Source organism: Ambystoma mexicanum, chromosome 4q, assembly GCF_040938575.1.
Source record: "Ambystoma mexicanum isolate Mex_15411 chromosome 4q, UKY_AmexF1_1, whole genome shotgun sequence".
Classification (NCBI taxonomy): Eukaryota; Metazoa; Chordata; class Amphibia; order Caudata; family Ambystomatidae; genus Ambystoma; species Ambystoma mexicanum.
Window position 1 is genome coordinate 1,072,440,315 of NC_090928.1, and position 26,173 is coordinate 1,072,466,487.

The window sequence follows — 26,173 nt, forward strand, 5'->3', positions numbered from 1 at the left end:
CGACATGTTCCCACAAAACGCACAGTCCTTCTCCGTGTGCGTCTTGTCCTCATGGAGACAGTAGAGGCATAACGAATGCTCGTCCTCCTTCAAAACATTCTGAAGCTGGCATCCAGGGCCGGTCCTGAACAGCTTCCCGGGCGTCGAGCTTCCTTTCTCCTGGGCCATGTCCGGGGTAGGCCTTGGAACTTCTGGAATCCTCCAAAAGCGTAACTCAATGAAATCTTCACCCTTGAGGGGCGTAGAAAAATCTATTTAACCGAAAAATGAGAAAACTCCTGAAAAAGCTCGAAAACGCAGCAAAAGCTCGAGAGCTACAGCACGAGGACTCCCAACACTTGAACGTGCGGTAAAAATCTGAGGATGGCTGCCAGAGGCGGGGCTTAGGGAGAGGGCAGTCATTGGCTGGGGGCAGTATGACCCAGAGACCAGTGATTGGTTACTACTAAGAAAGACAGATCAGAAACTAAACTGATACTGATTTTTTTCTATACCGAGGATTCCCGGCCTGACGACAGGGGAATATTCATGAACATGTGAATCCATGCCAGACCCCATGCTGGAGAAAGAATTGCATCAACTTGACACAGTCAACACCAAACAAACCTCCATGCCCCCCCTTTACAGTTGATATTACTGATCCCCTAATGCCCACACCCTTAGAGGCCCCTAATGTCGATATTGCGGAGCTTTGTGCCCCTAACATTTTTTCTAAATCTAATTACTTGATCACCACTCTTACAGATAATATGATTGAGCCCACAATGCTTACAAATTTAGAAGTTCTTGCAGGTGACATTATGGAGCCTTGCGCTCCAAACAATTCTCTTAAATGTAATGTAAAAAATACATAAATGTTCCATCATAAAAGGTGCACTTTTGACTAGATTATCTCCATGAAACATTCAACTGAAGTGGCAGATCTTATCCAAGAACTCGGAATTGACATGTTTCTGACATACATGGCTGTACACAGCTGCCGGTCCCTCACTATCCCTAGCACTCCCCACCTAATTATGCATAAAGACCATACAGACAGGGATGGAGGAGGAGTGGCTGTTATATTTTCTAAAGATTTAAAGATTCACTCGTTAGATGTTCACCCCATAACTGGGTGTGAAATTTTGCACATCAAACCTTTGATAAACCCGAATGTGACATAACTTCTCATGTATAGGTCGCCCACCTGTTGACATGCCCGAGTTAAAAAATGCAAGGATCAAAACTATTTAACCTTTTCTGACTAACATGTCAACTAAAATTATAATGGGGGTTTTAATTTAGGATACATGGATCCCAATGACAGTTTAGCACTTGAATGTTTAACCACTCTCGCTGAGCTTAATTTGTTTCATTTAGTTACAGGCCCCACACATAAGAGGGGTCATACTATCAACTGGATAATTGCCAATAAAGTTATCTCAAACATCAGCCCCATCATTTGTGTCCATGGTCAGATCACTTCACAATATTTTCCAATCTACTAATGCCTAGTAAAGCTACTACAACTCTGATCAACACGTCTAAAATTGTAAGTCACAATCTTAATAAAGTCAATCCTCAAGCCACAGCCCCCATGCTTAACCCATTGTTAGAGGATTAATTCTGCCTAAAATCTTTGGAACAAAAGGTTGACAGTTACCACATGTTATTACAGTCAGTGGTGGACGCGGTCTCTCCACTTAAGCCAACATCCATCATAGTTCAGCAGACTAATTTAGTTACTGACAGTGCCACTATTAGAAATCTTTGTACAGTTAAACGGAAAGCTGAAAGAAAATAGCATGAGTCTGGCCTTGAAAAACATAAAATAGAGTGGGCTAATGCTCAATACAGGCCAACTCTTCTTGTTTCCAAGAGGGAGTTTTATAATAACAAAATCTCATCAGCTAAAGAACTCTTTGCCCGGCTACGCACCTTTAAGAAAAGCCACACTCTGCTTTGCCTGACTGGTGTAATAAACTTATGGTGTAATTTGACCAAACAATTGCCAAGATTAGGGATAACGTTATGGCCAAAACTTTCCTGAAAGGGTCTTTTGAAGTCTACCCAAATGCCCCAGGATTATCATATGGGCATTTGAGAGCTACAGACAATTCTATCATGCAGTTTGCATTCTTTTCTGTGTCTGTTAAAGTCTCTAAAGTTATCCAGGAACTCAGTCACCAATTGTGCCAATGATGTATGTCAAATTGTCAAAGAAGGTGCACCATTGCTAGTGCAAGCCGTTACTGCTAGAGTGAATGAGACTTTTTCCACCAGTATTATACCAGATTCTCTGGAAGAGACCTGTGTTATCCCTATTCTAAAAAAGGCTTCCTTGGAGCCATCTGATCCTGGTAACTATCGGCCTATCGCCAATGTCAGATTTCTTCTTAGAATTCTGGATAAAATCACCTATTTACAGCTACAGCACTTTGTAATTAATCATAGCTTACTGGGTGCTCACCAGTGAGGTTTTCAACCAGCGCATAGTACAGAGACCTCTATGTTTGGCCACCCAGTCCAGCATATTTTATACACTGTACGAGGGTAAAGCTGGCCTGTTGATGTTCCTGGACCTTGCAACAGCATTTGACGTGCTTGATCATGATATTTTACTGTCACAGCGTACACATGATCTTAACTCTGATTGTCTGTTCATCAAAGGCGTTGCCAGGGGGTGACTCAGGGGGCTATAGGTCTGGGTCTTTCGGTTGTAGCCCCAGAAAGAAGCTCAGGAGCTACAGCCAAGATGCTAGCAACACCCCTGTTTGTCATCATTTGGATCTGGACCATTCTTGCGTGGAAGAGCTGCCACAGTGGTGCTGGGCCAGTATTCATCTCACTCCTACCCAATTATGCAGGGAGTCCCCCTGGGAGCATTTATGTCTCCCCTTCTTTTACATTTATATATAAAACCTCATCATGATCTCCTACAGAACAGTGAGGTCCAGTTTCAAAGTTATGCTGAGGATACCCAGTTGTTCATGCTTTCTGGTAATATTGCCAAAGATACTGATCATACTAACATCTTTCTCATCATCAGCATATGGATGAGGGACAACTGGTTATGCCCGGATGATCAAGATACATAATTGCTCCTGCTGGCAGCCCTTAACACCATCAAGAAACTTGGTACTTCCTACAACTTTATAACTACAAATACTCATACCATCTCCATACTGAGAAAAGCTAAATCCCTCGATATCTATCTCAACACTGAAATGAACACAGAGGCCCATGTTTCAGCCACCGTTGGCTCCAGTTACTACTATCTTGGCATTCTCTGTCTGATGAGACCTTTTATCTTTGACTCCAACGCTGCTACAATAGCCAGTGCTATAATTGGGAGCAAACTTGACTATGACAACGCATTGTTTGCTGGAGCACCATCATACGATATCACAAGAATCCAGTGATACAGAATGCGGCTGCTCGAATTGTGGCCAATATCCCTCGAAGATCTCATGTCACCTCAACACTGAAAAACCTGCACTGGCTGCCAGTTGCTCAGAGAATAACTTTAAAACCATGCCTATTACTCATAAATGCGTGCATGGTGATGCCCCTTCACACCTTAAAGATCAATTATGATCATGTAAACCACCTTGTTCTCTCCGCTCAAGCACACAAAAACTCTTAGCTAAAACGCTATAAGCATAGTGGCGGTGGTGGCAGATCCTTTCAAACCTCAGCCCCAGTCCGGTGGAATATGCTACCTCAGTGCTTGCGCCTTGACTCCAATTTCCTTTCTTTAAAAAAACACCTCAAAACACATCTTTTCATAGAATATTTTAGTTAATGTCATGTCCCCATTCAGGCTTCACTTACTGATGACCGGTTCCCTTGTCTTGCTGCACCTGTGTTTTTTGTTAGTCTTTTATAGTCTTATGTGTGAAAGCGCTTTCATGAACATGGGCTTAAGCGCTCTATAAATATATACATAGATGAGATGGACAAATTATTTTATTATTTTTATGTAAAAGTATTAGTGAGTAAAAAGCCAAAATATATAACTCTTACACCATAAGTCGTGATAAATATCACATTGTTTGATTTGCATAGGTGAGGAGCAATCCAATGAACCAATTAGTAACATGACCACATGTTTAATATGCTGCGTTTAGAAATTACAAATGTTTAATGTGAAAATCTCCAAGATGACATCAAATGGGAGCGAAACTGGGTTTGAAAGTTACTCCCATCGGACTGCCTTCCCCATTAATATGAACAATGTCTACAGAGGGATTGGCTTAGTGTGATGTCACGTTTGGAACACTGTACAATCACATACATTGACCAATTAGATTAAGAGAAATGATGCACATCTTTGAAGGGAGTGGTTTCTGCTCCATAAAAGTTCAAACCCATACATTTTGGGGACACATGTTCACTCACTGACTAATGGAGAGGAAGAAGGAGAGAAAGGAGAAATGATAACAGAAAGGAGATCGAATCGATTGCTTTCCTTTTGGACCCAATTTAGTATTACTAGCAGAACACTGTAAGAATGGCCTACCTGGATTTAAAGCACCAGGCCTTCTTCAGTGTTAGAGACAGCAGACAGGGCCAAATACAGAAACAAGGGAAACCAGACTGTGGAGGGAAGCCATCTTGCTTACTGATGGCCACCTGTTCCTAGAGGGGGAGAATTGCACCAGTCCTTAAGTGGGTACACACCCATCTGTGAGACAGCCAAAATAAATGCCTTTGTAAGTATATAGCCAATGGGAAATATAATTCAGAGATGAGTTATATTCTAAAGAGAAACAGATTAAACTCCAGCCCCTCTTATTTGTTAAAGTACTGAGGGTTGGGAGTATATACATTGATTGTACATCCCTGAGAGATTAGCGACTATTTCAGAAGTATATGTGCTTCTGAAATTATATATCTGAGAGAATAGGTCCTACAGTGTGTATAAAAGGAGATCCCGCTCACTCCTCCTCTGTTTAACTCACCTAGCAGTATTTTGGGAGACAAAATCACATATCGCTCTGTGTATGCCTAGAGGAATAGTGTAATTGGAGTTATTCCCTGTGCACATCACCAAAATGAAGTCATTTCTGGGGCTGATCCATTTAAGACAAAGGAGAAAGGATGAATAATCGCTACCAATTTTCCCGCCTTTAAGTTGCCTATTGAAAATGAGAAATGTACACTTTCACACATTAATGCAATAGAAACACCACTGAAGGGAGTTCAGTAAACACACTCATTTTGTAAGTGGGTTGCATGCAGGAATGGGAGTAGCTGGTTTCAATTGAGTTTTCAAGAATTCTTTTTAAAATTCCAAAGTCCCCATTGACTCAGGCGGGAGGTATCTATTTTCAATGGGGAATAGAGATTTAGATAGGTAAGGAAGATCCGACTTAATTTGGGTTTCAACAAATGAAAGCTTTTTCCTGGACCCTCATGTATTTTTCAATCCATGGTGCATGTGCAACTCAGAGTAAATAAAATGTACACATAGTGATGTGTTTACAAACATCTATTCAAGTAAATGTAGCATAGAAAAGAAACTTATGTGACCATGTGATCAATACCCTGATCATTCTCCACTGAAGTTGGAAGATACATAATTTAAGTTTAAATTGATTAAAGTATGTCTCTGTTATTAATAAATACAATGTTTGTGCAACCCTGTGCGTTTCTTGTCCCGAAAGAGCAGGGAGGTTGTAGTTAATAAATACTGTTAAATTGGGGGTACCAGGTTTATAAAAAAGAACATCAGTAAATAAATGGCTGGCTTGCCCATCTCTTTTAATGTTATTTTAACACTGTCATGATTGGATAAACTCTCGACATTGCGCTATTATCTCATTACATTTCCTGTAGCTAAGATTAAAAGCACAGTTGTAATTATGCTGATATCCTTTGCCCCATAACTGCAATGTTGATGCATTAGACATCATAGGATGCAATTGCAAACACTTATTTTGGGTTCCAATACCAGCTTGCTTTGCCTTACTGCAGCATCATTTAATTACTCACTGGGTTAATGCACCACATTGAACCCTTTGGTCCCCCTGAGCTATCCACTCACAGCATACACTTCAAGCTGCACATAGCCTCTTCTGTAGACGGAACCTTAATTATCTCAGCTTTTCTGCTGCCGCTATGACTTATGTAATTGAACTAAGTAGGGTTCTATTTCATGCAATGCCAAATCATGGTGTAACCAAAGCCTTGTCCTGTGGGAAAATGGTTTTCCACTCTTAAAGGGACTGAATCTCAGTTTTCACAGGGTATTTAATTTTCTCTATAACAAACATTTTAAAGGTGCTCTAGAATCTGGCTTGGCTTGATGAGAAATTCTACAAGGTTTTGAGTATGTATATTCACCAACAGTTGTCTCACTGTGAATTGTTTTGGCAAGAAAGCTGCCATTAGGTGAGAAACAAGCATTAGAAAGCAAGCAGGTACTACAAAATAAAACAGGCACCAAGTACTTTCTGGGGAACATTAAACATTCCAGAGTTTCACGCAGGAGTTTCACAATATATTGGTATGTTTTTTTATTTTCATCACAGCCTACATACTGCTTTGTTACTGGTAATGCAAACTCAATGGCCAAGCACACTGAATATATAACGCTCATGATTGTATCTGCATCAAGGGACAGAGGAAGTTAAGTAGATCATACTAACCTGCGAGAAGTGGCAATGGTTAGGTTAGAGGTTGGGGGGCATTTAGCTGGAGCACAGATGCAGGGAGGAACCACATGGTTTTCTGGCATTTCTGAGCCTGGACATGGAGAGGGAGATGCAGCAGGAATACAGGAATGCTCAAACACAGCCAGAGCACTGGGGAAGCCTGAAGTGAAACAAAATGAGCATTTTCTCCTAGTCTGTCCTTCCTCAATCCTGGCCACCGAGTACCCATATGGCATGGAACCATGGTATTGCAGCAGTGCAGGAAAACACTGGCTGGTCACCGGCACCCAGATACACTGCTTGGACATCTTGGAGTGGACATCCTGTATCTGAGCCAGCCCTCAAACTAGGGGTGGGTCAGGTTGATCTTTTAACTGCATAACCGGGACTAGAGGCAGAAGTAAATGGAACTTCTAATAGCAGCTCTTCAAGCCTGCTGATCAACCATCAGTGAATAGTGAGCCAGTTTTTAGATTGGGATGTCACCCTTCTGCTCAAAGTGGTTTTCCCTCATTTATTTACCTTGGGGGTTATGTTTGGTTCATTTCTGTTTCATTTTCGTTTAACTGTATTAATTACTATTCTAATCCTTGTGCTTTCATGAATGCTTCTCCCAGCACAAACATACCCTTTGTGACAAATTCTTAGATGTCGTCACTTCTCCCAGAGGACGGGGGGGGGGGTGAGGTGGGATTCCCATGAGGCCAGAGAGGTGAGGCCACTACTGATATTCCCCCTGGGGGTGGTACACAGCGGGAGTATCTCATGGTGAGAGACTCCCCCTCTGAGGACAAGGATGACCATATAGGGAGAATGCAGTACAACACCCCTCACTCTCCACCCACTTAATTCCCTGCAGTCCATGGGCCTCATCTTCATACCCCTCACCTCCATACCACTCACTTCCATGTATATATGTGGGAAAGAATACCCTGCAGTTACTGAAATGAGGAAGAGTAGGATGACCAAATGAAGATCTCTTTGACAGGTGATGAGATGCAGAACAGTGAAGAGTCCTCCTAAGAACTTAAATGGCGTGGGAAGGAGAGAACACTGGTGACCGCGACGCAAGCAACTCGGCTCGGGCGTCTATATCCAATCCAACGTGAGTGGAACGATGGAAAAACTGGAACAGCAAAGGTTCGGGCAAGCAGAGCGCCTGGATCGTGCTGTCAGGAAAAGACACACAACCCATGAAGAAGCAAGAGCTGCGGAGTTGCTGCAGCAGACATGGGAACCGAAAAAGTAGTGCGAGGCCCGAAGTAGAGGTCGGAGGACCCCGCAAACAGCTAAACAACACCGGCAGACACCAGAAAGGTACATGGATGGTCGGGACAACTGGTAGGGGTTACGAAGAAAGTGCAAGAACAGAATAAACGAGGGACTGGGACCCCATGGACAAAAGAAGAGCTTTGCCATGGCAGTACCTGGTAGGAGAGTTGGCCAGGTCTGCCAGATATACAATATAGAGGTAAAATGTTCTGGGGCCCTGAATCACGCATGAAGATGTAGTCCTACAAGTCATCTTTTTTTAAATGTATTTTTATTGTGTCGTTAGTTTGCAAAACCTTAACATGTGTAAAAATATTTTAAACACATACCATTTCATCCCAATTAAATATCCTAATTAAATTTCACATTACACACATTTTATAAAAAAAACACAATTTCACCCAAAGTAGAGTGTATAGAGTTTAAGAACATCTTAATGCCAATATCAAGGAGGCATTTCTCCCCTACAACAGTGTTCGAAGTGTATGAAAAGAAGTAGTGGAACTATGATCCCTACTGGCCTGCCCCCGCTCCCCACTGAAAGTGCATGTTTCAACTTCTTCTTACACTTTTATTTTAAAACCAAACCCTTCTGGAACGGTTTCTTTTAAAAATAAAAGTATAGGAACAGTAAAACCTAATAAAAAAGGGTAGAGGAACACCGCTCCCTCCCACTTCGACCACTGCCCTCCAATCATTAATTCCAGAACCAATCTGACTCCAAGCTGTCGTCCTGTGCCACGAATCTCCCCAGGTAGTGCACCCTCAAAGCTTTAATTGTAGGACAATGGGTCACCCAATGTTTTAGTGTCTGCAAAGGCTCTTTTATGGGTTGTATGCTAATTGACCTTTTCACAATTGACCTCGGGAGAATTGACCTAATTTAGAAGGTCAATTAGGACACATATGCGGGCGGGAAACCCCCCGCAGCCCTGCACCCAATCCAAAAACCCCTGCAACCCACCACCCAATACCCTTATATTATTTACAATCCAAAACCACCCCAATACATATATAAAATAACTAAAATAATAGAAGGTCAATTGTGCAGAAGGTCAATTAGGTCAATTGTGCAAAAGGTCAATTTGGGTAATACCCTTTTATGCACATTCTACATGACCATTTGTTTTCCGGTAAGCCTCTAATTCTGCCCCACCCTTCTAGGGTAGCCAGTAGATTAAACCTGAATACAGACCAGTATTTCTAGATCGGGCAGATTTCCCAATGTATTCGGGCAATTTCAGGTATGGCCTATAATGATCCTGATCACTGCTCCACTGATTTAATTTGATTCTTTTAAACACTATGACAGGATTACTTATCAGGCTATTCCTATTCATCCCCACATTTTCAAGTATAAACTCATACTCAAAAGAACATTTCTGTAAAGGGACCAATTTTTTTATTTCCAAGTCTACCTTTAGGTCCTCAAACAAGCAACACTTCGGGGGCACAAGAATATTTCCATATAGCTTCAATTTTGCTATTTGGACTAGCTGCCTCAATGAAACTACCCAAGTTCATTGTGTATCAAACATTCGGAATAGCCATATGTAGATTTAATACAGCTTTTTCCCAAAAATTATTTCAAGACGTTCTATTTTGATCCAGTCCACTTACATGAGTTTCAGACGAAACAGCAGAGTAGGAATCACTTTGCCATTATAATAACTTAATAGTGGCTTTATTGTATACCTACAATACTTCAACTGGATTTTCCTGCATTGTGCTAGCAGATAAGCTTGTTTTTGCTTCTATCTAGTAGAAAATGAGCTGTACTTTGCCCTACCAGAGATCCAAAAGCCCAAATACTTCATTTTGTTCATTGTTTGCAATTTCTGCTTTTGCAAGAACCAAGATCCAAATTGCATAGATTTTTTGCTAGTGTTCGACAATATTGCAGTTTTTTGGGAGTTCATAATTAAAGGAATGGTTCGGTCAGAAATATTATTGTGCCTATGGTTCGGCCATGTGTTTTTAACCATAAGTCCATCAGTCGTACAAACATTTCCTATGCACCTTACCCGAGTTTTCGTCTCTTGAACACAAGCAAATCAGGCTGCAGGGCGCGGCCATCTTGTGATAATCTTATCACTTGCCGCATCACCCTGGGTGACCTGCGTTTGCGGCACTAAATCATATCCCCCGCCCCTGAGCCTGACATAACTAGATGCGTACCGCCCATTTAACAACACCAAAGCACGTCTCGTGTCAACGTTCTCTGCCCTTCAGCTAATGACGTGTCGCCATGGAAATGGCAGGAAGCCTCTTTCCTTGATAAGTATAAACAGACCGTTTCACAACACACACCACCAGATTTTCTTTTCCATTCCTCTCACTGTATTTCTTTGAGTATTCTGCGACTCGTTTCTATGCTCTGGTCAGCTACCTTCGTTGCTTGTAGGCCGTGTGAACAGATACCAGTACCACCGCTATAAATAATTTTCGTTTGTTTACCACATAATGGCAACAATAATGCCCTACCTGTATGAGCCTGAGTATTCTGAGGAGGAATTACTGGAAAGAGAAAGATGCGGAAACGATGGGGCTTTGGACAACAGTTGGGAGGACGATTCAACAGATGAAGAGCCTTGGCCTAGTCGCATGGACGGTGTTTCCACCTGGTGTACCTGCAATCTGTGCACGCTAATGCCAACCGAGGAGGAGAACTGTTGTTGCCGAGAAAACTCAGGATGCTTGTCCTACATATCGCAAGGCGATCCACAGACGCAATGCATTACCGAGCTGCCAGACTTCACGGAAGCCTGCCTCACACGGTCCGTGTTGAGGATTTTGATGGTGCTTATGCACGAACTTCGCTCAACAGTTCACCCTCGTAATCCCAGTAATGATTAAGTATAGTCTGGTTGTGATGTCAGTTAGGCCACTACTATTTCATGGTTGTCCCCTGTATTCTCGTAACTTCAATATATCATTGTCATATCAGTTTAGTCTTGCAATTCTCTAGTAATAGTTGCATAAAAGTCGTTCAATATTGTGCAGTGTCTAGTTAGCATTTGTCCTGGCAAAAATGCCATTGCATACAAGAATTGTCATTGACAACTAAGGTTTAATACACTTATCTTGGTCATTTAAAAACAGTTTATATCTTTCTCTTTCACAGGTGGTACCGGCTGGTGACCTATCGTTCGTACACATGGTGGCTTCATGGGAGGCTTGGACACCGCGTTCGACGAGTAATACCCACCTGTGTCGTTGGTGCCATTAGACAAACTTTCCCCAGTGACAGCGGTCAGTACAGGGGATTTTTCCCTTGCTGAGCTGCAACCAGACCTTTATAATGTGTAGTACTTTTGTGCCATCAAAATAAGAAACCAAATAAAAAACATCATATTTTATATCAATTGTTGTTTCAGTTTTTAAGTGAATTAAGTGCGTTACCATTCAGCAGTTTTCCGGTGCCTTGTCTGCACGCCCCAGGCCCATCCATCCCCCCTCCACTATCAAAGGCAGTTTGCACCAGTGGATGTGCGCTGCCAAGGGGTGCTCTCAGGGGCGCAAACGGCCAAGGTGCCAAACAACATGTACACTTCAAAAGGTATCTTACGCCCAGGGGCCATTGTTCACATGGCCTCCTCAGACCCCGTGTCGCCAGGCAGGCTCCCCTTGAAGCAGGGCGCTCCCTGGCAATACACATAATACCATGACATATACACGTCATTCATTCACAAACACACGCCTTATTGTTATTCTTTATAAACCACTTGATATTTACCATGAGAACATCTTTGAGCACTGCAAGTCAACTCCTGATCGTGCTACTCTGTGACCGCTTTGAGTGAATTCGTCAGTGTGCTACCTGTGAACATCTCCCTGTTCTCCTGCCACTAATTACTCTGCTTGCTGAATCCAACTGTTTGTTGGTCAATGTAAGGGCATGCATCCTAATCATATCTCCTTCCTTTGTAAATTTATATCTATTTCAAAGTAACGTACTCATTAGTGCTATGTTAATTTGTCTTATTGCTATTGATTTGAGTTTCTTTTTGTTATGTTATCGATATATCAATTTTGATCAGTGTCAATTGGTATCGTATTGCATCCTTCGCAGTCCGTGTCTATAGTGTAAGCATGTTTCATTTTCGTGCATGATAGAACATGCAAGGGACGAGTAACAGGTTCTGATTTTGAACACATCAATGAATCGTTTGTGAAATGTATCCTATAATAAAGCCGCCCACGCTGCATTGGTTTTGCTGTGGTGCCCAAAAGAAAGCGTGCAATGAACAATGTATGGTCCAATTCATTCTCTCTCACATTTTTATGCAAAATAATTTTCCAATAATGTTGACCTTTATTCTGCAGAATTTACAAGAATGCCTGCATGTTCTATTTCCGGTTGCCCTTCGAAGACCCATGACAAATCCGAAGGCATTACAATGCATGTATTCCCTAAGACTGTTGATCGAATAAGAGAATGGGTCAGATATTGCGGATATCCACCGGAAGAGCTTGAGAGTAGAGTCAAACAAGTCTTGGAGGACAAGTGGGGTCATCGATAACCCGGATATGTACGACACATCCTTGTACACAAAGAGGAAACAAACGAGAACAACTCGTAAATTGCTCCCAAATGCGATTCCGCCTCTATTCGTGAAAATGCCGCCACAGGTGAGTCACGCTTCCAGATTTAGCTTTATGCCTGTATTTTCGGTGTTAATGTAACGTATAATACTTTCGATATTTATGTGATTGTATAGCTGTTTAAATAATGACTAATTTGCTAAACATCAGTCCTTGTTTTTGAGAACCCACATAGAAAATTGATTTATGGGGAGAGATAAGTATGCTATATTATGCATTTACATAAGCATAATTCTCTCGTATTCAGTCTCCAAACATGCCACTTTTTAATGTTGGAATTTCTAAATGGAATAATACTTTCCCTTTACAACTCCATGACTATCCACCGAATATGAAGCAACAAGATTCAACATCCATATCTTGCCTGGAGTCATCAACCACTTTGAATGTGTATCAGGTAATCTTACCTAGCTCTTCTGTTCCAGACTGGTGTTATGCACGGAATTCTAGATAATGTGATAATATTTACATATCGTGTAATTGTTTTACACAATGTTTCATTCGTACTTTACTTTTCATATGTACCTTTGTCGTCTTTCCAAATTGTGTGGCCAGTTTCCAATATTTTCGTCCTTACTAATGCAAGTACTGTGTTTCAGGGAGATGCTGGAGCGTCCTCTACAATTACATTATCCCATGAAGTTGTTCCGGAACCAGACCTTACAGGGAGCCAGAGGTATGCGTACTTACAGTACCATCTAAGTAAAGAAAGTTGGTCTTATTATATGTGTAATGCAAATGACTTATTTTAACAGGATACTATTTTTTGTAGGGATGTATACAAGATCTGTATATTGAACGGGAGGCACGTGGATCTGAGTCAGTGGGCCAGCGTGCTGATAGTGATGTTAGAGTAAAGAAGGTTTCAAAGAAAAGAAATAAAAATAAGGTTAGTTATATACACTTTATTTTTTTGGCAATTCTTTTGTGCCGAGGCCTTCATTATATGCTTTTTTTAATGTAAATTGTACAACAATGTATGTTGGATTTACACTTAAAATCCCTTTTCCTATCTGTCCTGTAGTTGCCCGATGGAGTACGAACTATGCGATACAAATGACATATGCTGCTTGGCAAACTGTTTTCACCATGGAGGAACTATTAACTGAGGCGCACGTGTTCACACTCGAGATGCCTATGTCCAATGGCCAGAAAAGGAATTTAATATGAACGGCGAATCCAGCAATGTGTTTTTGGACCATTGCTACAATGCGCCTGCTCCGCCAGATGAAGGTGAAAGTGAATTTATAGATGATAGTTTTACATTACTCGATGAGCACTTGACACAATTGACACCCGCCAAAAAAATGGCCCCCAAAAAACAGTCCACATTGATGTTTTCTCCTATTCATGGTCAAGTAACAGATGTTGAAATGACAGCGACTGAAGCATCAACACTATTGACCGACAAACCAGACAAAGATATCGACAATAGTATGTCCAGTTTGGCTGATATGTCACCAACGGTTCAGTCCGAAACAACAGTGCTGCCGGATGACAATCTAATAAAAGAGGCCAAATACATAGTATTCGACAGCAGCTTGATGGAGATTATAAAGATGCTGAAATGCGTGCATTCATTGGGAGGGGTAGTATGTGGGAAGCCATTGGTGAGCGTGACTCGTCTAACACAAGGCAAGTAACCTCAAAATACTCGACACCTGTGAAAAGTTCCATAAAACATTTTCATCGTCCGCTCAACCGATGCTGGGGAAAGTGCCAGCTGGCAATCTACTGTGTGCAGCAGCTTTACTTTTCAGTGGCTCTAGTTTCACGAAGTTATCCAGTTTCTTTCAGTTTGTGGGACTCCATTTAATTTCTAAAATGCAATACTATACATACCAATGTGAATATCTATTCCCCGTCATTAGTGAAGCTTGGAACATTGAACAATTGGCTATTCAAAGTACATTCTCCGACAAACGGTTCAGGCTAGCTGGCGATGGACAGTGTGACAGCCCCAGATTTTATGCTAAGTATTGCACCTACCATTTTCAGGACATGGAAACTAAGAAAATTGTGAGTACGGTGGTCGTGCAGGTGTCCCAATGTAAATCCTCAGTGGCCATGGAGAAACTGGTTTTATAAAACTACTGCAATATCTACTATTGAGGGGAATGCAAATCGACCTCATAGCCACAGACAGACAAGTTTCAATAGCCAAGACAAAGAGAGCAGTATCCAAACATTACACATCAATTTGATGTATGGCATGTTGCCAAATCAATCAAAAAAATCACGGCGGCAGGGAAAAAAAAAAGGTTTTGAAAGTATTTCACAATGGTCCCAGTCTTTCAACAACCATCTTTGGTGGAGCTCCAAAACATGTGACGGGTCTGTGGAAATTCTACTGGAAAAATGGCGGTCACTAATGCACCACTGTTCCAACGTTCACCACTGGACAGAAAACCAACATTTCCACCAATGTGAACATGGCCCTTTGTCCAGTCCCCAGAGGAGGCAAGGAAGAAGAAGTGGTTGATCCCATCTTCACCTACACACAAAGCACTTGAGAAGATTGTGTTTGATAAAACTATCATGAGATCTGAAGGGACTCACAGAATTCTGTCACACAGGAGATTTGGAGGTGTTCCACAATATGTGCCTAAAGTACAGGCCAAAAAGATTGCATTTCCGCATCCAAGGGATGAAATCTAGGACTTTACTAGCGGTATTAGCGCATAATGAGAATATAGGCCGGGAACAATCTAGGACTGCAGGAAACATAGGGATGCTTCGCTACACTATGGCCTTTACGAAAAGAAGCAAAAAATGGGTTGTCAAACCAGTATATGACAAAATGGAATTCGATTTTGTGAAACATCTTATTGTTAATGTCGTAGAGATGCAAACTCATGGAATTGCGCACAAATCTGTTCAGAGCACAGATACATTGCCACAAAACATTGCCAACGTGCCATGCCCACCCAAAGCAGAGCTTGTTCAATCGTTCAAATCCCGGTACAAATAACTACCATCTGTTATTATTTTTCACAAAAATGTTTTTATTTTCTGTACAAATAAAGTATGCAATTTGTCTTTTGAAATCTATCCTCTTAGTCCTTTTCTTAAAAAAATAGTATAATTATTACGATTGCTTTCACATTTCAGTTTAGTCGAGCTACTGTGGAACCTTCATTTTTTGTGTAAATGACCAATGGATAAAAGTGTGTAAGAATCTTTGGGTTTTGGCAGTTGCCTTGCCATAAAGTTCCCGAAACAGCTGAATATCTGCGTGTTACACAAAAGGGTTTAGACCTAGGCTACAAAACATTCTAGGCACGCAAGAAGTACTGACTGTGAAAACATGCCATGGGGTAGGAGGCCATGAGATAAGCATAGGTGGGCCTATTACTAGACACATTTCGACTCAGTTTTTGTGTTACATCGACTATAATTTGAGAGTAGGGGGCATTCTGTCATTGGCAAGTTTACCCTATACACCAGAGCAGCGCAACGAACAACGACCAGTGACAGCCCCCAATTTTTTCATCCTGTGCCCGTGCTTCAAAAATCATGTTCCCATGGATGCGTTGACATTGGATGTTGCAAAGTAAGAAAGTATGTTCATTGTGAGTGAAGGTCAACAGCTTTGAATTTTTGCTTCGAAGCTGGGAGACCCACGCACAGTATAAGGTTCTATTGTTTTTTGACCTCGAGAGGCAGGGCCCATTCCGAAAGAGATTGAATTGAAGGGGCGGGTGTAACAACGTATGATATGATAAGGTTGCCCATTCCGAAACTGGACCTAGTTACATAGAAGTTCAGTTTATGAAATTTCATTGACACAAACGGAGGAGTCTGCATTATGGTCTGCATTACGCCAAGAGAATGGAAATGCCGAATATAATGTAAGTTTCTCTTCAGACGATTTTATACCAGAACTAGTCGAAATAGAAATAGCTGACCGTTATTGCTGGGTCACGTTGTACTTGTTCTTTCTGTGTGGCATATTGCAATGAACTGATAGTACAACCATTGTGCGCTGTGCTATCTACCGGGCACATGGGCAGGCCAGCATCGAGACGCATATAGACCACCACTCGTTTCTCCCTGGTTCTACAATAATAAATCATTACATTGTTTGAGCACCTCGAATGTTTGCCCCAGTTTAAGCATTACGTTTAGAGCTCAACATACTCCATTGCACTATCCTTGGAAGCAAATAGCGGAGTACTTTCATATTCCATGTTGTATTCTCTAGGTTCACATTTTGTCACCTCTGTGCTAATAAAGAAAATTATTAATTGTAATAAAGATCGGCTACTGAGACACATTTCTATTTTTATGTTTTGCAAACAGGTACATCATGCCATTCTGTGATTGTCATCTATTGCAGACCCCGACCGATGGATTCTTCAACTGCCAGCTGCAGCTACATGTCAATCACTGGATCTACTTAACCGTCTTTTGGGACGACAGACAAAGTCCAATATGCCCGTACGCGGTACCAGTGATAAGGAGCAACATAACCTTTACGGTGGTCTAGTGCCAAGTTCATGCACCAGCTTTGCAAATCACCCTGCGACCGAAGTGCTTCATTTAGACAAAACGAACACCCTGTGTACCAAAATGGAACAGTGCGTGACTCACAATAAACATTTGCGGATCGAGAGCAAAGGAAAAAAGTCCCATTTTGATCGATTATGTCAGACGCCGAATGTTATCAAAACATTTAACGTGACATAAATGTACTTTACCAATTGTACAGCCTTGCTGTTTCCTTTTAAAGTACAGTTTCATATTCCTAATTGTGACGCGCTGTGCTGTGAGATGATGCGTGTTTTCCGGGTTCCGCGTCTAGTCGCGTAGGTGACGACTGGGCGCGTTTGGCTACGCAGCCCAGTAACGTCACGGAGAGAGGCGGAGAATATAAATGATTTGGTGATGTCAGGCTCAGGGGCGGGGGATATGATTTAGTGCTGCAAACGCAGGTCACCCAGGGCGATGCGGCAAGTGATAAGATTATCACAACATGGCCGCGCCCTTCTGCCTGGTTTCGCTTGTGTTCAAGAGACGAAAACTCGGGTAAGGTGCATAGGAAATGTTTGCACGATCGATCGACTTATGGTTAAACACACATGGCCGAACCATAGGGACAATAATATTTCTGACCAAACCATTCCTTTAAGCTATTCTCACTCAGGTAGCGTGCCACTACATATAGGGTTCTCTGCAAATCAATTTCCGTCTTATCGAAAATAAGAACATAGCAAAAAGCAATGTTGAAATGTTTGAGTCGTCCAGTCTAGGGGAAAGTTATTGCAGCCTTCGACTCCCTGAGCCATATCTGACAAATGTAGGCTACAAACGCACAGAGCAAGGATGCACCCCTGTCGAAGGCATACAAGTCATCTTCTTCGTGGCAGTACCTGCCAGGCCTTCCAGGTACTGCCAAGCGTCTGGGACCCACATCCACTAGAGGAACTTTTATAAGCCATCTTCTTCATTGTGTTGTGAACTGTGAAATAAGCCTAAGAAAGGCCAGGGGAAGGGAGACATTCCCCCATGGTGTTGTGTACTGTGAAATAAGCCAAGAAAGGTCAGGGGAAGGGAGACATTCCCCCATGGTGTTGTGTACTGTGAAATAAGCCAAGAAAGGTCAGGGGAAGGGAGTCTTTCCCGGGCATTGTGGAATCGTGAAACCAAGTGACAAGAATGTCCATGGGAATGGAGTCATTTGCCCTGGCTTCATGTGGAAAAAAACTGTGCGAGCCAGACATCAGGATAAGGGAGTCATTCTCCTGGTTACTGAGCTTGCAGGATCAAATCAGTGATCCGGTGAAAGGAAGCCATTACCCCTGGAGAGGAACTGTGCCATCCAGTCCTGGAAGAGGGAGTCATTCTCGTGGACCAAGAACATTTCTGCAACCTTTAGTTTAGTTAGAAGTGTAAGGGACAGATAGGGGCGTTTGACACAGGAGGATGGACTTCTTAAGTTACAAGGTCATCCTGACAGACCCATTAGCACTTTAGCTGAGGCAGGAAAACCCCTCATAGATATAGGGAAAGGTAGGTTTTCTCTTTATTTTTGTATTGGACTAAAGTCTACAGCAATTACTATGCCACCTGTCCCCTTCTGCACCCTTACACCTTCCAAATGAAAAGGAATGCTAAGTTTAACAACAACATAGTGAGCTTGATGGGTTTCAACTGGACTGTTTAGTTCAGGAGGAGGGTACAGGTTGATTTGCATCTGGCTGGTCCCCTTTTCCAGTGGTGTGGATACAAAACGGGGAAATGGAGGCCGTAGAGAAAAGCACCCTTTTAAACATTGGCACCCATCATAATTTGCTTTTAAAAGCTGATTTGGAGTGGATTGGCCATGAAATAAAGAGGGCTAATTATTTGCTAATTTAGCATGTCTCTCCCCCCACAAAGCCAAGGGTCCTCTCAACAGAAAACAATAATTTGCCACTAGCAGAACTACAGCACCCATGGCACTGCATGTCCCTCATGACAATTATTGTAAACGGAATGTAGGTCACTAGTCATCCACATAGTTCATGTATATGTTTATTAGGTTTATATAGCGCTTTAATCCAAAGCGCTTACTAGCAGGACGGATAGCGCACTGAGTAATACACTTGCTGTTGACATCTTGGTTCACATTGCAGGTCACATGCTCAAGTCCCAGTACAATCAGCTTCGTTTTTCACATTTCTGAGGCTGATCCATTGTTCACTATAAAAATGAGATGAGTAACAACACCACTAGTGCTGTGTAGTAAGGTAGCAAGGGCTATATAAAGACAAACTATTATTGGCAATGTACATTTTATCATGGACCATGCACAAGGGTAAAGTGTTAGTGCATTAATCCATTATCTCGAGACCGAACCATTTTAGCAATTGTCTGCAAGTCTTTCTGTGGCAGTGTGTGGGGAACATTGTAAGAGTTTTCCGAATTGGCCTTCAGTCTGACACTGCCGGCACTACTGCTGGCATCCCACTGTGCACACCTATTTTTGGACATTTGCTTGCCGAAATCTCACACATACAAACTAGACAATAGACAAGACAGTCTTACCAGCATTCTTCAAACTTTGCCGTGCCATTTCTTGTCTCAATGCAGTAACTGAAGCTTCGCGGACGAGTGCAGACAGATCGGCACCACTGCAACACAAAATGAGACCACTTAGTAAATAACACATGCAGGCTTTTTGTCCTACATACATCCCAACCTAAAGCACACTGGCCCTTTAGGTGGGTAGCAAAATACAGTAAATAGCCTTACAAACCTTCAGAGACCCCAGATTTAGCACAAGGTAGACTCATCACAGCGTTGCAGTTAACGTGTAATGAAAGCAAATGTGTCATACACACAGCATATTGGCAAATAGGGGCGAGGTTAGCAGAACCGGGCCTTACGAGCCAAAGTCGCCTATAGAATTACATTACAGTAGAGAAGCGTGGCCCTAGTGATTCTACAGAGAATTCACTCTTACGATGTGCCCACATAATATTGACAGATGAATAGTCTGCAACCCGTGGATCCAAATGGTTTGTGTTATGGCCACTCTAATCGCACGGAAAGTGGTACCATTGTTGATTACCCAACGCCTGCCAAACCCTATTCTGGCCAGAATTGTTTGTGTTTCATTGCAGGACTACCCGTCCCAGAAGGCCATGCAGCACAACTGCATCATAGCATTCCGCAGAACAGAGCTGTCGGCTTTGCAGTTCTAGAAGAAAAAAACACTGGTTAAAAGGCACGCTCAGACAACAAAAGCTGACTCGCCGCATATCTCGAGATCAGCGCAACAAGTCCAATGGCAACGGGAATGATTTTACTGCAAAAGAGAGCAAGGCTAAGGGGGTTGAGGGGTTAAAACCTCCAGGTGTAGCGACCCAAACCCAGGCGTCTGGGGAGGAGTAATCAGCGATTGGTCATCCGACGAATCAGATCAGGGCAATAATCAAAGGGGGTGGGAGGGTAGGTGGAAAAGAAAGTAAGTCAGTCCAACGAGATCTAAAACCCCAGGTATGGAGATGGGACGAGAGACCAGGCGAAGAAAATAAGGTGGAGTGAAGCATTGCACCGATTGTGCTGGAGCTTGTTTCAGGTGATGTGTTGTTAATGAGAAAGAGTGGTACATTATTGGGAGAGTGAGGCTGTGAATGAGTGTTTGGTAGGCCGTCTGAGATGATTTAGGCGTACAATAGAAGGTTGATTGAGTGAATGAGAGCAAAGGGAGTGACAGAGTGAAAGTAGTGTATGAGAGGGAAGAGGAGACTGGAGGAGATGGGAGAGTAGAGTTGGGATGAAGAGAATAGAGTGTAGAGGGAAGAGGAGAATAGAGTTGGGAGAGTAGAATGGTGAAAGATGGAAAAGTAGAGGGGTGAGGAGTGAAAGAGTTAGAGATGAAGAGAGAAAAGCACAGGTTTGTGTCTGAAACGGCCAGGCTGAGACTTTGTGAGGTTTGGCACCCTATGAAGGCATCATGAAGCAAGACACAGACAACAGATTCAAATTTGTACTCAAAGTAAATTTAGTAAACTTAAAAAGCAGGGTGGAGAAAGGCTTAACTTGCCCTATAGTAAGGTGGGATTTCCCTACCTAAAGAAAAGTAAGGATAGTCTGTGTCAGGATGTCCAACTTAAGTCTCTGTGTCCAAAACCTGAATGTGGCCTCACAACTAACTATGCAATGTGAAGGGATGTCAATCTAAATAGAATAGTGTTCAAAAGAAAGTTCAAAGTTTCTTCCAGCTCTTGGCTTAGGATCAGCTTCCCCTTCCCCAAGTTGAAAATAGTTATCAAAATTAGTGGGATTCCCTTCCCCCGAGAGTTCAAACCTTCTTGTTTCCAAAATAACAGTTCCTGGGGACACCTCCCAAGTCGGGGTCTCTCCCTCCCCTCCCAATAGTTCAAACTTCCAAACATCCTTGCATCTAAAATAACAGTTCCTTGGGACACCTCCCAAGTCGGGGTTTCCTCCCCCAAGAGTTCAAAACATTCAACTTTCAAAATTGACACAATCCTTTGGGACCCTTCCCAGTCCGGGACTTCTTTTGTCAGAAGTTGAAAAGCTCCAAGTTCTCAAAGATGAGGATACAATTCTATTACTTATCTTCAGTTTCTTTGACAAAGATGTAGCAACACAAGCTTGACTTCAAATCTACTTTCAGTGGCATTTCAAAATCAAAACAGTTCTGTTTCTTGTAACACATAAGCTTGACTTCAAATAAGCTTTAATTGGCTTTTCAAATAGGGCACTCTGTCTAGACGCAGTTGTCGGACCACACGGTCCACCCGTTACAGGTCAAGCAACCAATACCCCTTTCTTACGGCTTCCATCAACACTTAGCCACTGGTTCCTTCCGACAGTGATGCTTATTTGATTCCTCAATGTCACATGCTCCAGACACTGCATGTTGTTGCTTTCTTATTCTTATTTGTATTTCTCAGGCTTTTTCCAACACAAGTCTTTTTTACATTCTCCAGACACTGTCATGGGCCTGCTTTATCCACCATACATCTTATTATTCTTGTTTTTATTTCTATGGCTCTTGCCAACAACTTTGGCTCTTGCCAACACAAGTCTCTCTCAGTTTGGTGTGCCCGGGCCCCTGTGGGCTTTGGGCCACTTTTAAGTTTCCATCTTTGGATCTCCTAAGTACTCTCTTGGCTTTGCCTTTTCTTGTTTCCCTTTTTTCTCACACGGCACTCCTCGACTCCTGTTTCATGCATTACTTTGCTGTCACTCCATTCACGAGCATTCAACTGACTTTGGGAGGTATTCACAAATGCTTTCCATCCATTTTTACTGTGTTGTGGTATTCACAAATTGCTTTCAATACCTTTTCACTCGGTGCGTCATTCATAAGTGCCTTCAATTATATTTTTTCAGGCATTCAACAGTACATTTAATCACGTTCCCTTTCACTCGGCAGCTGCAAAGGACTTTTCTGAATGTTACCGGAGCATCACTGCCAGAGTGTATATTGGCTCTATATTCCCCAGTCCCACACAGCAGCGTTCTTCCTCCTGGCGTCCTTCGTAACAGGCTTCTTCAGGCTTCTGGTGCTTCCCGGCTTCTCATGACTGCGCATTGCTCTCGCAGTCCGCACCGCACGTACCGCTTGGTTTCCCAAGTTCCGTTAGCAGCGGCTGCAGTCATGGGGAGCTCCACTGCTTCTCTCCATCAGACCTGCTTCAGCAGACGACAGGATCTCTGTTCCCTCGCACAGCCGATCACAGCTGCAGCATCCCCTTCTCCTGCACAGCACTGCTCCAGACTCCTGGGTGTCCAACTTCTTTTCCACCAGCCGTTTTTTTACCTCAGAATGGCAGGCCATTTTATATCCTTCAGGCGTGTTAAGTGACCCAAGGTATGGGTCGTTGAGTTTCGTGCCCGACTCTGGAGGCCTCCATTATACAGACATGGGTGGTTGTTCCTCTGGTATGCCTCCATAGTCCTCTTCCTCGTACTAGTACCAGAGTGGTGTTTGGAACTATCCGATTTAATAAAAAGTGTGTGTGTTGGTGTGTTGGGGGGGGGGGGGTGGTGTGTGTGTGTGTGTTGGTGTGTTGGTGTGTTGGGGGGGGTGGTGTGTGTGTGTGTGTTGGTGTGTTGGGGGGGGGTGGTGTGTGTGTTGGTGTGTGTGTGTTGGGGGGGGGGTGGTGTGTGTGTTGGTGTGTTGGGGGGGGGGGGTGGTGTGTGTGTTGGTGTGTTGGGGGGGGGTGGTGTGTGTGTTGGTGTGTTGGGGGGGGGGTGGTGTGTGTGTTGGTGTGTTGGGGGGGGTGGTGTGTGTGTGTGTTGGGGGGGGGGTGTGTGTGTGTGTGTGTGTGTGTGTGTGTGTGTGTGTGTGTGTGTGTGTGTGTGTGTGTGTCTCTCTCCATGAAAAGCAAGCAAGAAGCTGCAGTCGGTTACGGCGAGTGCTGCAAGTACACAGTAGCGACCGTCAGTGTGTATGGTTTGCGCAGTGTTGTGAGGTGATGTTTGCTCCCTGGTGCCTTCCTCTCTACCTGTCCACCCAATGCAATGCACTGACAAAAAGGCCGTCTTAACTCTTGTGAGCTTGCTGCGGAGTATGGTTTGTGCTGTCTCTCTGTTTCATTGTTTTATTCTGAGTGAGCCAGTTCACAGCGGCTGCAGGTCCTTGTAGGCTGCACTAGTCTCTTAGGACGTGTCACAGCTACTTGTGATTACCCAAGACCGAAGTCGAAGAAAAGTTGTTGGTGGGGAGTTGAGTTTGATTTGGTAATCAGCTTGGGGCTGACATGGCGAACGTGGAGAAGTTTGAGATTAGAGCAAATACTTCCATCCAGGAACAAACCAGGTACCCACAAAAGAAAATCAGCTAAAGCTGTCCCAGAGATGTCACCAAGAGGTTTGCACCAATCCTCTATTAAATGGGTGTTATGGAGCCATGGCAATACTGCCCATGAGGCAAATCAAATGCTGCCGCAAGAAGAAGCAAAGAATTTGGGAGATCAAGGTGATGCCGGGCAGAGCAAGGATCTCCCAGTGACCCATAATAGGGGGACAGTGCTTACAAATGTTCAGCTCCTGGATATGCTATATGAACTGGCATCCATCATAACCCCGGGGTGTACTGAGGTGAGAGAGCATGATCGTCACCCCAGTGGCGCTCCTCAGGGAGATGGCGAAAAACAAGAGTAATGTGAACTCTGCAGTAGGTCATACTCTCCCGAACAGTCGTCAGATAGATCATTGTTGGAAGCTCTGGAGAGGTCGATTGACCAATTATATATGACGAGCAATGTCTGGCTATTGAAGATCAAGACAAGATTATCTAATTGGGGCCGCTTGTAATCGGGCATGCTGGGATCATTGCTGAAGAGATTGAGACAGAAACTGAAGGTCATGGTAGTCTGTCCCCTATAGTGGTTCAAGGAAATGCACCACTGTGTGAATGGTACGACCATGTTGAAGTTGGCGTAAATAGGGGTCCATGGAGTATGGAGCCTTTCACTCCCATTCCAGAAGTAAGGCGAGTAATTCAAGATTCAATGGTTTTGATCTCTGAAGTACTCAGTAGTTCTCCCAAATCGCATAGGGGCATCATTGATCGAATGGGCCTTATTTTAATGTCGGAAACATCCAGAAAAATCGCAGGCACGGGCTAAGAGCTGCACCGGTGAGAATCTGCAACCAACTATCACGTCAATCTTAGAGAGACTTTCAGTAGTGGAAAATACTCTTGAGGATGTTAGGAATTTACTAACCACTGAGCAGTCCTCCCGACAGTTGTGTTTGGGCATTATCAGCAAGCTGGCCTCCCGATTATTATTTTCACATGATTGTATGAATCAACCGACGGGATAGAACATGGTGGTTGCATTGGAACCCAGCCAGTCTGTTGCTAATTGTACGAAGCAAGGCATAAGTGTCAGCTGCCCATTAGAGCACCAAGAGGCAGCAAGTACTCGGACTGAGGAAGCTCTTGAGAAGAGCACAAGCAGTATTAATAAGGAGTATATTAAGGAAGTAGCCAATATCGAGAATACACGAACCAGAGAATCTGCCACTGAGAAAGGAGACAGCCACCTGGGTATAAAGTTGCAAGATGCGTGCAAAATGCCTAACCCGCAAGATCGGAAGGCGCATGCCCCATTTTCGGCTTGGAATCCAGAAATACTTCCTAAGAGCGTAACCCTCTGTGCAAGGGGTGTCAAATTCATGGATATGAACAGGGGTATAGAAGTGAATAACTCAGCGGAACCTGTGCCATTCACAACCAATTTGGCAGCTCCGGTTGCTTCTGGCCAGGAGCCCCAAGTGTACTACACGCCTTCAACTAATTACAACAAGGGCCGTATAAAGGAACCATTGGAAGGATGGAGACAACTAAATCTGAGTTGTACATTTAAAAGACTGATGCACGAGAATACAAACTCAGATCTTTTACAAATGCCTTGCGTTCGATTTTGGGTGTCAGTGAGATTTCATTTAAGATCTTTTCCTCAATTCATATACTTTTGGATTGTATATTTTGTGGGGGGTGCAATCTCCAAATTGGTTTTAACAACCCCTATTTAAGGGCTTGTGTTATACAATGTAGAGATATGATGGCAAACATGGGTATAGAGATTTTTTTGGACTCTAAGGCTAAGAATTGCCACCACCACAATACCTGGTTCGGTCCATTAATGCATATTGATAAGCATAAGTGGGAAGGGAGATAGGGCAAGGAGCCCTGGCGGGAGGCGAGGAGTTTTTTAATCCACCATTGATAGATATGACTCCTAGTGAGCTACAGCATTCAATTAACACTAGAAAATGTGCTCCAGAAACCTTTAAGGAGGCTGAAGATACTATAAATGCGTGCAAAAAAACCTTTATCCCAGGAAGCCTTTAGTTGAGGCAATGGGTCAACTGCAATCAATATGATTTCTTGCGCGTCTTAAAGATAAAATCATTGATGCTGAATGGGACATCTATGTTGCAGGATATGACATTTTTTGTTAGCAAGAGACCTGGGTAGAGAAGGCATATTCTGTAAAGGATTTTGTAAGTTTTGCAACAAATGCAAAAAGAATGGGGAAGGGGTGTTTGTGTGCCGGTGCTGTAACCCTGGTCAGGAAGTCCCTCCCATTTGTGATTGAAAGAGTTCAGGAGAGGAAAGGGGCATGCAGTTGCAGTATCCATGAAATTAATAAGAGCAGCTTGTTAGTGGTGAATGTTTACGT

General features: G+C 43.1%; 1 protein-coding gene across 4 annotated transcripts in view; it reads right to left on the reverse strand.

Moving 5' to 3' along the window:
- The window catches only part of NVL (nuclear VCP like), a 1,303,574-nt gene that overhangs the window by 214,172 nt on the left and 1,063,229 nt on the right, over positions 1-26,173 (reverse strand). For all 4 annotated transcript variants that reach the window (XM_069608641.1, XM_069608644.1, XM_069608642.1 and 1 more), the window contains one exon: positions 19,545-19,630. In XM_069608641.1, the coding sequence (XP_069464742.1) occupies positions 19,545-19,630 (86 nt within the window). The remainder of the gene's footprint in view (positions 1-19,544; positions 19,631-26,173) is intronic.